General features: G+C 54.4%; 6 protein-coding genes across 6 annotated transcripts; 4 read left to right on the plus strand and 2 right to left on the minus strand.

Annotated features, from left to right (window-relative positions):
* Nucleotides 1-525: 525 nt before the first annotated feature.
* On the plus strand, nucleotides 526-1089 carry J4E90_010977 (uncharacterized protein; the record flags this gene model as incomplete). Its single annotated transcript, XM_051440489.1, has 2 exons — nucleotides 526-532; nucleotides 581-1089. 2 exons carry the CDS (start codon nucleotides 526-528, stop codon nucleotides 1087-1089), a joined length of 516 nt encoding a protein of 171 aa, XP_051285647.1.
* Nucleotides 1090-2253: 1164 nt separating this feature from the next.
* Nucleotides 2254-4350, plus strand: J4E90_010978 (uncharacterized protein; the record flags this gene model as incomplete). Its single annotated transcript, XM_051440490.1, has 1 exon — nucleotides 2254-4350. The coding sequence occupies one exon, from the start codon at nucleotides 2254-2256 to the stop codon at nucleotides 4348-4350; it is 2097 nt and encodes a 698-aa protein (XP_051285648.1).
* A 1735-nt stretch (nucleotides 4351-6085) lies between these two features.
* Nucleotides 6086-7493, minus strand: J4E90_010979 (uncharacterized protein; the record flags this gene model as incomplete). Its single annotated transcript, XM_051440491.1, has 2 exons — nucleotides 6086-7239; nucleotides 7490-7493. 2 exons carry the CDS (start codon nucleotides 7491-7493, stop codon nucleotides 6086-6088), a joined length of 1158 nt encoding a protein of 385 aa, XP_051285649.1.
* A 3070-nt stretch (nucleotides 7494-10563) lies between these two features.
* J4E90_010980 (uncharacterized protein) lies at nucleotides 10564-11415 on the plus strand (the record flags this gene model as incomplete). Its single annotated transcript, XM_051440492.1, has 2 exons — nucleotides 10564-11007; nucleotides 11119-11415. 2 exons carry the CDS (start codon nucleotides 10564-10566, stop codon nucleotides 11413-11415), a joined length of 741 nt encoding a protein of 246 aa, XP_051285650.1.
* A 599-nt stretch (nucleotides 11416-12014) lies between these two features.
* Nucleotides 12015-12779, plus strand: J4E90_010981 (uncharacterized protein; the record flags this gene model as incomplete). Its single annotated transcript, XM_051440493.1, has 3 exons — nucleotides 12015-12060; nucleotides 12115-12192; nucleotides 12238-12779. The coding sequence occupies 3 exons, from the start codon at nucleotides 12015-12017 to the stop codon at nucleotides 12777-12779; spliced, it is 666 nt and encodes a 221-aa protein (XP_051285651.1).
* A 1276-nt stretch (nucleotides 12780-14055) lies between these two features.
* J4E90_010982 (uncharacterized protein) lies at nucleotides 14056-14515 on the minus strand (the record flags this gene model as incomplete). Its single annotated transcript, XM_051440494.1, has 2 exons — nucleotides 14056-14223; nucleotides 14336-14515. 2 exons carry the CDS (start codon nucleotides 14513-14515, stop codon nucleotides 14056-14058), a joined length of 348 nt encoding a protein of 115 aa, XP_051285652.1.
* Nucleotides 14516-16183: the final 1668 nt, after the last annotated feature.

Here is a 16183-nt window from a genome sequence, read left to right on the forward strand (position 1 = left end):
CAAAGCGGTGGCCCGACTAACAGAATGATGGTCGAGGTCGGCGTGATAGCTCGGAGACGCGCTGCAGGGCTTGGCCGTCAGGCTTCCCAGGTTCCCCGCGGATCCCGATCGCGTCCACTGAAGCTCCGCACTCCGATGCTTGCCATAGGTCAACCACAAAGCTCCGACTTCTTGCTTTTGCTATCGATATCATCACGGGGGGCTCAATGTGGCTTCTTTGTTGCACAAATCTTAATCTAGTTATATTCCTAATAGTTGTGCCTGGGTGAGACGCGTCGCTTATCGCCGTGAAACTGTAGAAGCATCATCAACGAGCGCTCGACGTACATAAGCTTAGCTTCTCTCAAGCTTCTCGCCGATAATCTTGCTTTTGATCTTCGAGACTTACCATACTTGCTATAATCCCGTCGTGCTCAATTTACACCAGGACTTACATACCTAGGTGGAACGGCATCCGCGTCGCAACCTGTGCCTCATCGCAGCCCTCACCACCATCTAATCAGCTATCACACCAATCCACCAGCCATGTTCTGTACGTCCCATCACCCCTATTCAACACTGCCTTCCTAACAAACCCCAGCTCTAAACACAACTGCAACCCTCCACCACGTAACGCACCTCCCCCGCTCCGTCTCCTTCGCGACAGCCGTCTCCCACCTCCACAACCACGTCCTCCTCATCCGCCTCGACCCCGAATACGCCTCGCACGAAGACCTGCCCAGTGACCCCTCCACCCCAGACGCAAAATGCTACCGCATAACGGACCACATGAACGCGCTCCCCGCCGGTCTCTGGGACACAACCGTCAAATTCGACGCACACATGACTGATCTCGATGACGGCGTATTATGGACGATCAAGGCGCCACTGGGGCTCACACAGCAGACTACGTGGAGGTGTTTGAAGACGGAGGGGTTGAGTGAGGGGGATAGAGAGGGTGCTGAGGGATGCGAGTGGAGTCTTGTGGAGGATGTGGAGATTAGGGCGAATAGGATGTTGGTGGGAACGGTCAAGGCGAAGTGTGAGGAGAATTGGCCGGGGGCGCATGGCAAGTTTTTGAAGTATTGTACGGGGGAGACGGCGGCATAGTGGGATATGGATGGGAGGGGGGCTGTATCCGGGTCTACAATTTGCTGGAGTATCGTGACTTGGGCCTGGGGGATGGATATCCTGAGTACAGCGCAAGTCTGCATCACTAGGTTTGCAACAATTCTAGATGCAAACACTATCCCAGGTCTTTACGCTAAGATCAACGAACTCTTGTTGTCGAACCTAATAGACAGACAGCTACAACATGCTTGGTGCAATCCTCACCCGCCTCTCAGGAAACATGGAGAAGCCCGGCTGAATGGTCCATGTGCCGTTGGGCCCAAGGACGTATTTTGCCTGGCGTCTGGGGCGAAAAGTTCCAAGGCGGAGCCTCTGCATCTAGAAGACATCCAGATTGGCGGAATTTGTACCAGTGGCGGGTCGTGGATGTCGGCTAGACGCAAAAAGGCTGCTGCTGGTTGACCCTGCATAACACCAACTGCAGGCTGGAGACCTGACCCTGAATGCCGATGCCAGCTCCCTCTTCATATCTTGAATCTGAAGAAAACGTCCATCTCGCAAGATGAGTGAGATGCCTGTAATCCAAGGCTCTTATCAGCTCACGCGACACTGCTTCAACGGTCAAGCGACCAATGTCTCTCTTCGGAGGTGCGCTGGTGACATCGGAGGCCGCACGTGGCGCGCCCCCAATCGGGCCTTCCGGATCTACGCGATAGCAACGATAAGACATTGGACGACAGCAACTCGCTGCACATGAAAGAGCTGCACGTCGCTGCTGCTGGCATCCTTCGCGTCACTTGGTCGCACACCATAAGCATCGCACCCAGATGCCCTCAAGTGATGCCCGCTCGCCTTGTCAGCCAACGGCCAAGCACCCTTCTTGAACCGAAAGGCTATTGATCGGCCTCTGGCTCGCCGCATAACACGGGCCATATCCCCGCCTTTCTAGACTGCACTGAACTGCGCGTTCCGCCATCCGCTCAGCTATCAAAAACCGCGCACCCAACCACCGGGTCAACGTCAGCTCCTCTTACGTTCGTTCCCTTTCGCTGGTACGGGACTGTTCCCACCTTCTCATCCTGCCATCTTGCTCCAGTAGACGTGACGATATCCTCCCTCGGTCTTCGACTTCTTTGATCCTCTACATTCCCCGCCCCGTCCCGCTTATCGCCGAGCACGCGTACCGCACAGCCACGCTTCACCATGGAGCCTTTGTCCATCGACTCGGTGGTTGTCGACCACAGCGAAATGCGTCCCGCGCCAGGAACCCCGCCATCAGACGCCATCATGATTGAGCAGCCAAAGCTCAAGGGCAGACAGCGCCTTCTCATGGGCTTACAACGGATGGGCTCGTCCTCGAGTCTGGCGAACTTGGGTAGACCCCGCTCTCACAGTCTGAGAAGCGGTGGAAAGGCATCCATGTCTTGCGTCTCCCTCGCATCGCCTGGCTCGCCGTACGGGAACTCGTTTGGCAGCTCCTACTCCTCCGAACTGTCGAATGGCTTCTCTACAGCTCCTACCTCCGTCGCCAACAGCCCACCTGGCACGCCCTTCTGGGACGAAAGGACTCGTCTGCGGATGAAAACACCAGATATTCCATCCTCGGTGCCTCTTCCCTCCGCCCGACGACCATACACTCGAGACGGCATTGAAGCCGAAAACGATTACTTCTCGCGACCCGTTCACAAGGTCCAGAAACGGGCAAACTTCAACTTCTGGAGTGATATGCCCACGGAGATTCGCATGCAGATCCTGAGATACCTCGAGCCAAAGGAGGTTGTGCGTTGTTCGCGCGTCTCCAAGTCATGGCATACAATGTGCTTTGATGGTCAACTGTGGAGCGATCTCGACACGAGCAAGTTCTACCGCGACATCTCTGCCAACGCTTTGGTCAACATCATCACATCGGCAGGACCGTTCGTGAAAGATCTGAATCTCAGAGGCTGTGTGCAGCTGAGAGAACACTGGGGCAAGGATGGCTTCATTGAGTCCTGTCAGAACCTGGAGAACTTCTCGCTCCAGGGCTGCCGAATCGACCGGACATCTATTCACTGCTTCTTGCTCCAGAACAGTCGCCTTGTCCATGTCAACCTCTCGGGTCTTGCGGGAGCGACGAACGCCGCTATGAAAATCCTTGCTGCACATTGCCCGAAAGTCGAAGTCTTGAACATTTCATGGTGCAACAACATCGACAACCGAGGACTGAAGAAGGTTGTTGAGGGATGCACGAAGCTGCGCGATCTCAGGGCAGGTGAGGTGCGAGGTTGGGACGATGTCGAGCTGATGGTCGCACTTTTCAAGCGCAATACTCTTGAAAGGCTCGACCTGAAGAACTGTGACAGTCTCAACGACGAAGCACTGGCTGCTTTGATTGAGGGCGTGGACGAGGAGGTCGATGTCCTTACCGATCGCCCAATCGTCCCACCGAGGAATCTCAAGCACCTGAACCTTACGCGCTGCCGCAGCATCACGGATGCTGGCCTGAAGACATTGGTACACAACGTCCCGTATCTAGAAGGTCTTCAGGTATCAAAATGTGGTGGCTTGACCGACGATGCCTTGACCAGCTTACTCCCCACCGTTCCCGTTCTCACCCATCTAGACATCGAAGAAATCGACAACCTAACAAACGACGTCCTAAAGACTCTATCCGAGTCCGCCTGCGCCCCCCACCTCCGCCACCTCTGCATCTCGTACTGCGAAAACCTCGGCGACGTCGGCATGCTCCCCGTCCTAAAAGCCTGCACCAGTCTCGCCTCCCTCGAAATGGACAACACACGCATCTCCGACCTCGTCCTCGCCGAAGCCGCCTCCGGCCTGCGCAACCGCAACCGCCTTGCCCGCGGCCTCACAAGCTCCGAACGCCCCGAAGTAGGCCTCCGCATCGAAGCCTACGACTGCGCAAACGTAACCTGGACCGGCGTCCGCGAAGTCCTATCAAGGAACGCAGAGATCACAAGACCGAATTCACGGTCCGCGAGTAAAGTCGCGACCTACCCAAGTGAAATCATCAAGTTGAAGTGCTTCCACAATTGGCAGCCGACTGTTGAGGAGCATACTAAACGTGTTCTGAGGGGTGACTTTGCGGCTGCGGCGAGGCTGGAGAGGAAGTGGGCGGATTGGATGATGTTGAATGAGGAGGCGGGGGTTGGTGGGGCGGGTGCGAGACGCAGGAGGAGAAGGGCGAGAGAGGCGCAGATGATGCATGCGGATGAGGAGGAGGCTGGGGCTGGGGCTACGGGTGGGGGCGGGAGGAGACGCCGCGCAAGAAGTGGCCCTGGCGGGTGTGCTGTTATGTGATTGTGGTTTGATGGGGTTGGGTGGGTTTTGGTGTTGAGTGCATCTCCACCGCAGGCTTGTGGCGTTTTCTTTTGAGATGGTAGTTGGCCCCAGGTTTGTGGGCTGATGCTGTGGTCGCGGGTTATGGTATGAGTATGATGAACATGTGTCTATGATTTTGTTTTACGAGCGTGAACATTAGATCTCAACGAAGTTTTGGCCTGGGATGTTTGGAGTCCGGGGCTCGTCACGATTTTATGTCTATAGATGAGCATGTGCTGCATACAATACGGAGCTCCAACATATCTTCATACTTGTTCAATACATCGATTTCCATGCGATCATGTCGCACCCCAATGGGTTGTGTAATGCAGAGAGCAGCTCCCGCACGTGAGCGCGCGACTAGCTCGAACTGGCGGAGGCGCGTTCAAGGTTGTTTGCTAGGTAGCTGCATTACATCATTTTTCGACCCATGTCCATCCCACAAACATCATCATCTCCCCACGAGCTAGCAAGGTTGCCGGCTGCCATTGAAAATCACATTGGTATCGAGTAATAATCATGTGCTCTTTGCCCCTAGATGACAGAACGGGTCTGGAGGCTTTTCGCATTGCGGGTCTACCGCCGGACTTCTACTATATCCCGAACTTCATAAGTCACGAGGAGGAAGCGTCAATACTGCAGAAGGTATGTGTTCTTCCCAACTCCCATCTTAGTCTACAGATTGGGATATTGCTTCGCACATGGGACGTTTACTTACCCCGCCTTACTCCATGCGTTGCATTCGGTCTCCACACCCTCAAACTATACCTTTCCCCAACCCCCCTGCAAGTTGACTAACATACACTCTTTCATATAGATCCCCGCCCAAAGATGGACACACCTCACCCACCGCCGCCTCCAAGCCCTTCCCTCAACACTCACATCCAACAACACGCTCCTCGCCGCCCCTCTACCGACTTACCTCACCACATCCATTTTACCCCGCTTCAAAGACTTGGGTATCTTCCAGCACACGCCACACGGTCAACCTAACCATGTCCTTGTCAATGAGTATAAACCCGGTGAGGGCATTATGCCGCACGAAGACGGTGGAGCGTATGCTGAGGTCGTTGCGACGGTTAGTCTGGGAGGGGGGTTGTGCTTGGACGTAATGGAGAAGGGTGGGGATGAGGGAGGGAAAGAAGACGGGAAAGGGATGAAAGGTGGCGAAGATGAAAAGCCCTCCCAGCTCCAGCCCCCGGCCGCAGACGAGGCTCAGACTCAAGAAACCCCACTCCCCCTCCCAACCCGCATCTTCCAAGAACCCCGCTCCCTACTCATCACCACGGGGCGCGCATACAGAGACCTCATGCATGGTATCGCGTCAATCGAGATTGACGAAGATTTAAACGCCGAGACGGTTGCGAATTGGGGGTTGTTGAGTGAAGAAGGGAGAAAGGCGGTTGAAGAGAACGGAGGCAGGAATGTGAGGGGGACGAGGGTGAGTTTGACGTATAGGGATGTGATTAAGGTTAGCAAGGCGGCGAGCAGGGTTTTGGGTGGGATGGGTAGGCGGTAGGGGGTAGGATGGAGGATGGATGGGGAGGGAAGGAGAGGAGGGGGAGATGGTGTGGGGATAGATGGAGGTTTGAACGTGTTCATGATCTTCTCTGACAACAAAGGAAATGTCAACTACACTTATATACATCTTCTCTTGCGTTCCTCAACACTTCCCAGCTTACAACGCCTTGCCCTAGATCCTCACTCACCCACTTTACTGCTGACCCTTAGCCGGCCTATAATGCCCCGCCAACTCCACATCCTCGGTACTCCTATCGCTCTCCCTGCGCTCCTCCTGCACCTTATCCGTCCTCTGCGCGTTCTTCGCCCTAACCGCCTTCTTCCTCCTCGCCTCACCCACAACCATAGCCGCAACCCACACCAACCACATAACCGCCGCAATAACACCATACGCAATCGCACCATCGCGCGAATTATCCGCCAGCAACAATCCCAATCCACCGTTGATCATACCGAGGGTAATAGCGATACGGCCAACCCAGATATGCGCGTAGGAAGTAAGAGTGCGACGCTGCGTCTTCTTGAACAAGATGTGATGTAGGGTTCCGAGGAAAGGCATGAAGAAGACGAGGCAGAAAACGAGGATACCGATGATGGCGTGGTAGCTGCTGATGTAGTGACCACCGCTGATGGGGAGCGCGAGCCAGATACCCATTCCGAATGCGGCGATGTACACCATGTACGCCAAGATCTGGAAGCCAGCGTGCAGCCACACGATACCGGGGAAAGACGCAAGGCGGATGGCGATGGCGCCTGAGGGAAAGAGAATGACGAAGGCGAGGGAGGCGAGGACGCCGTGTGCGATTAGCATGGTGCGTTTCTTGGAGGGGCTGACTGACGCGCCAGAGCTGATGGTTTGCACGGAGTTTCCGCCTGTGGCGCCGCCGTTTGGGAGGGTGTCGCAGTAGGGGAGGTCGTCGTTGTCGTCCTTGCCGCCCTTGTCGGGAGAGGGGGAGCGCTTGTCTCCTGGGGGGCCATTGGGGCGCGATGTAGGACGAGAGGTTGGGCGGCCGTAGTTGTCGTCATCGTCGTCGTCGTTGTTGCTGCTGGTTTGGCTTGGCCTGGCGTTACCTGTGCCTGCGGCGCCGGAGGGGCGCTGGCGGCAGTTGGTTGGTGTTGCGCCTGTTGTGCCAGTTGGGGAGGTGTTGACGAGTGGGTTTACACTTGAACCGCCCTTTGCTTGGGCGAACTGCCAGTCGAAGACACCCTGGTTGGAGTGCTGGTCGATTTGCGCAGAGGTGGAGTCGTCGTTCTTAGGTCCGCCGGAGGATTGGTAGGCGAAGATCCAGCTTCCGCTGTTTCTGGTGAAGTCCATGGTGCCGCCAGACCAGGAGTTGCAGTTTGAGCCTGGGTCACGTGTTAGTTCGTGTTCATGTCGTGGTGATTATCAGTCTTACATCTCACGTTCGCGGTCATCACACCGTTCGAAACACCAGATCCTTCAAGCAGAGTGACTTGAGCCGCATCATTGGGGCTTGGGGGCTGGTAGCTGCTAGTCGATCGCGGAGATAATGTAACATTGTTTCCAGATCCTGAATTGTACACAACGAAGATGTTGGAGTTGGGCATGCCGCTGCCTTGGCCGAGCGCAACCCACTCATAGTTGCTTGGGGCTGATATCTGGAAAAAGATGTCTCCCGATCCGGATGATGCTGTGCGCTCGGGGATGTTGAGGCCATAGCATACACCGGTAGAAGGGCAGACACTGGCTACTTGCGCTGTGGCTTGGGAGGCTAGACAGGGTTAGCACCGTGGTAAGATGGGGCTGTTGTTGGGGGCTTACCCAAAGCCAAGAGGCCCATGACCGAACTTGTTGTGCGCTTCATCTCTTGTGCTCTGAAACTGAAAGGTTGTTGAATGATGCTGAGCACTCGAAGTTGCCAAAGGGCTCGATGATTAAGGCTAGTCGACAGCGCCTAGCTGAAAGCGTGGCTTGATGGCGTCGTCTCTAGAGGCGATCACGAAGCTATTGATCTGAGTTCAAGTAGCCAAACCAATAGGAGAAGATGTCTTGAGGTGAGTAAGGGATATGCAGTTCGATAGTGATTCGGCAGCAGAGGACAAAGAGGTTTATAGATGGTGGAGCCCGGATCACCCGCCTTCCAAGATACACCTCCAAGCCCCCAAGAGAGATGCTGACAGAAGCATGGCTACGTACACGCAACCTGGCTTAGTTTGGTGGAGGTAGGTACCTCGCAGGCACAGGTGAACCCAACGGTATTACTGCTGATGTGTGGTTGGACAAGCCTGGCCGAATGCGGCGGCTTTGCGGAGAGCCGTCAGTCACCGGCTGGGCATAGCAAAACACCGTGAGGACCTCGCGATATGACAACACAACTTGTGCAAGCAGTACGCGTCACGAACGCCAGAGGGCCGCGATAACAAGTGAGATCTCCCGCCTGTACATGGTGCAGGGTCTGGCGCAGAGAGGTGGTACCAGTGAGGGCCAGCGGACTCAACGTTCGGCGCGGCTTGGCTGGACGCGTCGTGGTGGCTATGTGCAGGGCCAAACAAGTAAGTTGCATCCGGACGAATGACACGCCAGCTATTTTGCAAAAGTAATGTCCCGGCGCGGGGGCACGCTGGGAACGGCGGGCATGTCAGTTCACGTAAGGTTGGGAACAGGTGTGGTCTCGACGGTCGCGGTCTAGGTGCCCGCTCTTGTGGGCCCTCCTGTCCCGCACGTCCCTCGCCTTGGATCTCCCAACACCCAATTCCAGCGACCGCAATTCCAAGACATGTCAGCAACATGCGTCGAGATCCAGACTCCCATGACTTCATCCTCGAGCTGGGCACACTCTTACAGGAGCATGCTGTCCAGGCTGTGCTCGTCACCGTCAGCTCTCGATCACCGGCCTAGTCGGAATTCCCATCGGAGATTCGGCCTGTTTCTCATATTACGGTGTATACGCGACATTATTACCACTGCATGGAGTTGCCTTCTACTTTGGGATCCATCGCACTGCAGCTGCATGAAGTCCGGTCGGTTTCACGTGGCGCCGTTCATGTCTCGATAGGCGCAGGCTGGTGGCTTGCAAGCGTGGCAGCCTCAGCCCTCGAGGACCGCGTCAGCTCGGAGCGCGAAACCTTGGATTCCAGGAAGTAAAATCAACACCATCGGCATCTTCTGCTGGGAATCACCGAGGCATCACAATGCCAAGCTAGCTGCTTTCTCTCAGCATACGTCGATGATGAGTTATCGACATCTTGTTGCGGGGTTGCTCGATCGCGAGAGCCTTCGGAGTTAAGTGTGAGGGCCGATAGTGAGTTGTCGCACGAAGTCAGCACCCGCCGCCCCAATCTTTCACATCAATCGTCTCACCTCCGCGCACCTCGCCGTCTCCTCGCAGTTTGTGCTCGAGTGCACGTTTCTCTGCTCGCGTGCATTTCACGATCCGTGTGTTTTTTCGACTCGGTTGTTTTCCTCTCCTTGCACCGACAAAGGCCCTTTTCCTCATCACAACAATTTTGCAGCAATCACGTGTTGACTCTTGCACTGCCACTTCCAAGTTTCTTACTCACCCAGCCAATCAACACCCCGGCAGCGTATGTCGGTCGGGAAAGGGCCGAGCAGAAATCTGGGGTATTACCGTCCGCTAAGGAGTAACATCCGGCGGTAGCGGTAACGAGCATTGAGCATCATACGATGCCTGCGATTCCAAATTCACATTGCTGCGCCTCAGGCTTAGAGTGTATTGGGAGTGAAGCTGCCAGAAGAAGAGCTAGGCTGACAACTAGAGGGCTGTGGTTGGTGGAAGCTCATGGTGGGTAGTTCATCTCCTCGTACATCGTCAAAGTGCTGTACAGTCATGATTAGGACTTCCTTAGTCATGGTCGATATGAGGAAGGTACTTCTCTATGTGTCGTTGTGGTCACCGCATGTCGCTCGGCGCGACGGCGTGTCTTCATCTACGCCACGGTCGAATTTCATGAACGAGCACTCCACCTTCTCCTTCTGAACACCACGTTCGGCGACTTGAGTCTTTGGGAAAGTCAGAGGCGGTGAGCAGTTCTCCTTCCGTCGAGATTCGAGCGTTATGCTTTGGCCAACACTCTCCCAGTCGTCGCATGTACCTACTTCTTCAGTTCTGACATTTTCGTCCGTGCTAACATCAGGGCTAGCGGGTACCAGTCCCTCTGGAAAAGACCCTTTGGGTTTCGGAGTATCTTCCGCACGTGCTATTGACTTTCACTTTGAACTTATTAGATGGATGCCGAAAACCAAAGCCGCTCGACGAGATCGCTTAACGTCTAAACACCAAAGACCGCTCCAAATAATACACCGGATCCCTCCAATACGTACTGGGTAGTCTGCTATATCTTCCCCGCATTCTTGCCTTTTCTCCGAGCATGCATATTCTGCGTATATTAGCGATCATCCGGCAGCTGCATTTAGCCTTCGGTATAGTAACACCCAGTCACAACAGATGTCGCCCACATCACCAGACTTCCTTCTCTCCGCAGTCCTCATTTGCGTCCAGAGTACCTTTGGCGTCATGTTCATATTTGTTGAGAGATGGCGTACAGTGCGATAGATGAGATGTCGCCAGGTGAACAGCATGAAGACAACATAAGACGACCAGCTCCTTGTTCCTCACACCAAAACGTAACCGAAGCATAACCATAGCTTCGCACATAGACGAGTACCTTCACGACATCGTACCCACCACAATGTTACTCCCCGCCCTCCTCTCCCTCACTGCCTTCCTCACAACAGCATCCGCCCAATCCGCCAACGCTACAATCCGCTACATGCCCTTCGGCGACTCCATAACCGAAATAATCTGCTGGCGCTCCAAGCTATGGCAACGCCTCCAAACCACGCCCTTCAACTCCTCCACCGTCGACTTCGTCGGCAGCGGCAAAACCGAGAACAATTGCCGCGACACAACCTACGACCGCGACAACGAAGGCCACTCTGGTTTCCTCGCTATTGACATTGCGAATAAAGGGCAGTTGGATGGTTGGCTGAAAAGTAATCCTGCGGATGTGATAACGATGCATCTTGGCACGAATGATATTGTACAGCAGAATAAAGCGGTGGCGGATATTATCAAGGCGTTTGGGACGCTGGTGGGGAGTATGAGGGGGGCGAATCCGAGGATGAAGATTGTGGTGAGTTTGTTTCTTTCCATACTTGCCTGCCCAGGTGTGTAAGGTGTTGCTGCCACACAAGTCTGTCTCGCCTTAGAGTATACCAATTGCTTACTCACCCTGTTCATCCAGGTCGCGCAAATCATCCCCATGGGGTTCGGCAGCTACAACACCAAGATCCAAGACCTGAATCGCGCAATCGTTCCTTGGGCTCAGGGTCTCAATACGACAGAAAGCCCGATCTGGGTTGTGGACCAGTATACTGGGTTTAGTGGAACAGCGGACTTGAGAGATGGAGTGCATCCAAATGATAGCGGGGATGTCAAGATGGCCAATGTGTGGTTTCCGGCGGTTGTCAGGGCTTTTGAAGCGGTGAGGGCGGATAGGGGCACAGCAGTCGCTATGATTGCGAGGGAGTTCGCTGGGTAGATGGTGACAACGTCGGAGGACAGCAAGGTGTGGGACTGTGTAATCAAGGACCGCATCATAAAACTACCATTGACGAATGCATGATGAAGTTTAGTTCTGGATGCTTCGTAGGGCAGTCGCGACCAGTGGATATGATCGCACGTGACGCTAGCGCCATGACCTGACGCTAAAATCTCCAGCGTGGGGCAGCGGCGCCCAAATTGTCAACTCCCCGACTCGACGGCGCATCAACAAATAACAGCACTCACGCCCACCGCCTGCAACGCCACCCCTTCACCACGGACACTTCGGGCTGCATGCTTTTATCTCGTCGCTGATCGCCCAAAACAAACCCTTAGACGCCTGCACATAGATAGCCGCCATGGGAGAATCAAGGTAGGCACCAGGCCCGAGGGGTTAGGCTGCGGCCATCTGCGCAGACACCTTCACCACGACCACACACTGACAGCTACACGTGAACAGACAAGAACTCGTCGCCTGGTTGAACAACCTCCTCCAGCTCAACATCACCAAAGTCGAACAATGCGGTACCGGGTACGTTACGCGCGCCGAGGATAGAGGGGCACCCCTGGCCTTGAGGAGTAAGGACGTGTACTGATATGGCGGACAGAGCAGCGCTGTGCCAAGTCTTCGACAGCATATTCTGTAAGTCTTCCACCTCACCTAGGCGCGGATGAGATTAAGACTAACAGCGTGCAGACGATGTGCCCATGTCGCGAGTCAAGTTCAATGCGAACACTGAGTACGCATACCTGCAGAATTTCAAGGTATTACAGAGTACGTCTGCCTTCACACCGCCCAAATTCTCCGCTAACAATGCAGACACGTTCGCCAAGCACCATGTCGACAAGCCCATCCGCGTCGAGTCGCTCGTAAAGTGCAAGATGCAGGACAACCTCGAGTTCCTCCAATTCGTCAAGCAGTACTGGGACCAGCACTTCCCCGGCCACGAGTACGACCCCGTTGCCCGTCGCAAGGGTCAGGGCGGTGTCGCGACCGGAGCCACACCTGCACCCCGCGCCGCAGCATCGACTGCCCGAAGAGCACCAGCTGCTAGCAACACGGCTGCGCCTAGGACACGCACACCGCTTGCCTCTGGGGGAGGAGCCGCCAGCGCCGCTCTGCGCGAGGAGAACAGCGCTCTCAAGGAGACTGTCACGGGCCTCGAGCGCGAGAGGGACTTTTACTTCAGCAAGCTGCGCGACATTGAATTGCTGATCCAGCAAGCAATGGAGGCCGACCCCGAGCTCGAGAAGGATGAGGGGCTGCTCAAGCAGATCCAAAACATTCTCTACTCTACCGAAGAGGGCTTCGAGATCCCACCAGAGGCTGAGGGTGAGGGTGCGGAGGAGGAGACGTTCTAGCCGAGCGTCAGTACTCTTTCTGATGCTCCGACAGCCAGTTCAGACGTGCAGCTTGACAACATCATTTCCGCTGCGCATGTGTTATTGGAAGCGGCCAAACGTACAAAGACTCGTCGATCTGCGGGGCTCGATGGACCTACAGAGCGCGCTGAAAGTACTGGACCTTCCCAAATCCTCGTATCCGCAAAGCCTGTGAAGTATACACCGTGTGCGGAGCCTATTACTGCCAATCTTTCAGGCTCTTTCATATTCGTCTCAGAGCCCCCTACTCGAGTTGTCACTGCGCAGTCTGCTGAGTCGTCGGAGAGGGAAGTGTTCTAAAGGTGGGTATGGTCATGATTGCATTTGGAAGCGAGGATACCATCTTTCTAGGGAGTTTAGCTCCCTATTATTCAATACACGATGTTTATGAGTTTGTTCGAAGTTGGAATGTGGTTTTGAAGTGTCTGTTGATGCGATTGTGCGATTGTGCGCTGGTGGAGATGGGTACGACGTTACTCCTCAGAGCACTCAACCATCGCTTCATCCCTGCGCGTTTCTCCGCAGCACCAGTCTTCACAATCACCATATCATCCATGATAGCCTCTCCCATCCTCCCCGCATCAATACTCCATCCACATGACCAATCCGGATTCGCCGGATCCACAGGCGACTGTGTATACATTTCTCAATCAGTTTCTCGTACCTCTACAAGACGGATGCAACGTTACATACCCCTTCCAGACAACATGCCCAGCCCCTAGGATACAGATCCACCGTGCAATCTGTCAAGTTGGCGACGGGTATGGGCGTATAACATGGTGGCCCGTTGTGGGAAAGTAGTTCGGTGCAGCAGGCATCGATGTAGGTGGGGCCGAAGTAGGTTTGGTAGAGGGTGAGGGGTGGGGAGGGTTGGGCGGTTGTGGGGGTGAGGAGGAGGAGAATGGCGAGGGGCAGGGGGAGGGGGGAAGAGAAGGGCATTCTTGGGTGAGTTGGTGGGGATGTAGGGGAGGGGGTGGAAGGATGGTAGACTAAGAAGATGATGGGCATAATAGTTAGTATTTATATTCGAAGTAAACAGCCTCTCATCCCCGCTTCCAACGCCCCCGGGTACAACACACCAATCCAACGTTACCCATTCCCCCCGCTGACCTCCCTCTACCGTTCACATGTACTCCAAACGAGTGACAGAGCCATGCAACGTACCACCCATCCGTCATCCCTTCTCACTTATCCGTACGTCATACCTAAATCCACTTCGCCGGCCTAGCCATTTATGTTGAGGCAATTTACGCGCTCAAGCGTTCTTCATCGCAGCAACAGCCTTAGCCATAGTCTCGCCCATAGCGTTGGAACTGAAGTAATCCCAGTAAACCTGCTCCAAATCCTCAAGCGTCATGTACTCAGACACGATGCCGCTGGGTCCGTGGCCGAAGAGAGGGCCGGAGGCGGGATAGGCGGGCTCCTGCGTTTACGTCAGTCCCATTTCCAATTCTGACCACAAGACCACCCATTTGCACCCCATCTCAACTTCCCCGCCCACAAAGCTTCTTCGGAATTACTAGGAAATACCATACCTTCTCAACACAAACAGCCCACCCCGTCGGATAATGATACGTGGAGCACTCAGTCAAGTTGCTCACATACTCGATATCAGTGCAAGGCGCATTGACACCACGACTGATGACGGTGTGGCAGCAGGCGTCGGTGTAGTCGGTGCCGTAGAGGAATCCGCAGATCGTGTCGTCGGGGCCCATCTGGGCGGTGGTTAGGAGGGGGAGAGAAGCTGCGAGGGCGATGATGGGAGCGGTGAAGCGCATTTTGGGGGAGTTGGTGGGTGGTGGTGGAAGGTGGTGGTTGTGGGAGGGTAAGGTGGGAAGTGAGATGGGGGGTTCTTCATGGGCATTTATGTGGTGACCGAGATTTGCTGGATCAGTGGTAGAAATGAAGATGCGGTCATTGAGGACGTTTTTGTACCATGGGTGCGCCATCCCGTGTTCTTTCCTTCCGTATGGCAAGGGCGAATAGTCGTGGGTGTTCCTCGGATGGAGATGCAAGTCTGCATCGTCGTATGCTTCTGGAATGATTTTGAGCGATAGAAGCCGAATGACCATTTCGTGTGACGCTAGCATGATTGACCGGACGGAAAAGGCTTAAGAAACGGCATCATAGTCCCCAGTGCCGATGATGTCGGGGTGTTGCATATGCCATGGACTCAGATGACATGGCAAGGTTTCCTAATCTGTTGAAACTCTCGCGGATGATGTCTGTCGCTTTCCCGTTTGAGCCTTGACCTCTATGGGTAAGTCTTTCTTCTGTACTTGTTGCTTACCGAGGCATCGATCATGTGCGAATATCTCCAAGTTAGTCGAGCAGCAAACATACCTATGTAACAGTCGCACTTGAGGCTTGGGGGTTAGAGAATGAGGTAGCAGGTAGGATATGCTAGTAGTGGATGCGTTGAATGAGGAGGGAAAGACGTCTGTAGGTGTAGTCGAAATTTCCTTTGTTCCATCAAGAAACATCATCAAGCCAGCTCTGAACATTCACCCCTTCATCAATCTCAAGATCCCTCATCCAAAGCCACGCTTCAAGATCATGCCACCAAGGTCCAAACGGAACTTCATCGAGGTTTGTGAGCCTCTGCATCGATACACCACTAAATCTATAAACCGTAGGATCATGGCGCAGGCGCGGGTGTTCTCTCACGTATCGACTTTCCCTACCCATGAAAGTCGTGCGGACAGGCACCAGCCTATCTGCAAACATTCTGGCCCTAGCGAAATCCCCATTCGCTTTTGCGATCTGGAAAGCGAGGTAGTATGCATGAGCCAGGCCGACTGGATTCGGGCTATGGTCGTGTCGCTTCCACAGCTGGACCATTTCCTCGATGAGGCAAAGCAGATTCTCAGGTGTTTCGTTGATGCCGCGCGGCCCGAGACCAGTTTCGTCTGAGATGATGTTGTCTATCTCGTTAATGCGATTTAGAATCAAGTCGCTCTCGATGGACTGCTGAGATAGTAACGAGCAGAGTTGACATGAACAGGTGAAATGAAACCTCTTCTGGAGCTCCTCTTGTCGCTCGTTCCGATCGAAGGCGCCCCCCAGGTAAGATATCGTAATTTCTTCGCCCCTTGAGATATCTCGTATAGTATGTACTGTTAGCCGATTGCTATCATCGTGCCAGAAGTGAGCAGCATTGTTATCGCACGCGTGGTTGATGCGGCATGCTGTGATGAAGATACCGCTGAGATCTAACTTTGAACCGATGGGTAGAGCGTTTGTGTATAAAATCCCCATCCATTGCGCCGTATAGTCGTTGAAAGGGTGGATATTGCACATGGAAAGAAACTCGCCTCTTTGATGTTGGTTCAAAGACGTGACTCGCTCTGCTAGTTCTGTCACAACTGGTTCTCCTACCGCGA

Source organism: Alternaria incomplexa, assembly GCF_024043165.1.
Source record: "Alternaria incomplexa strain BMP 0042 chromosome Unknown scaffold_32, whole genome shotgun sequence".
Lineage (NCBI taxonomy): Eukaryota > Fungi > Ascomycota > Dothideomycetes > Pleosporales > Pleosporaceae > Alternaria > Alternaria incomplexa.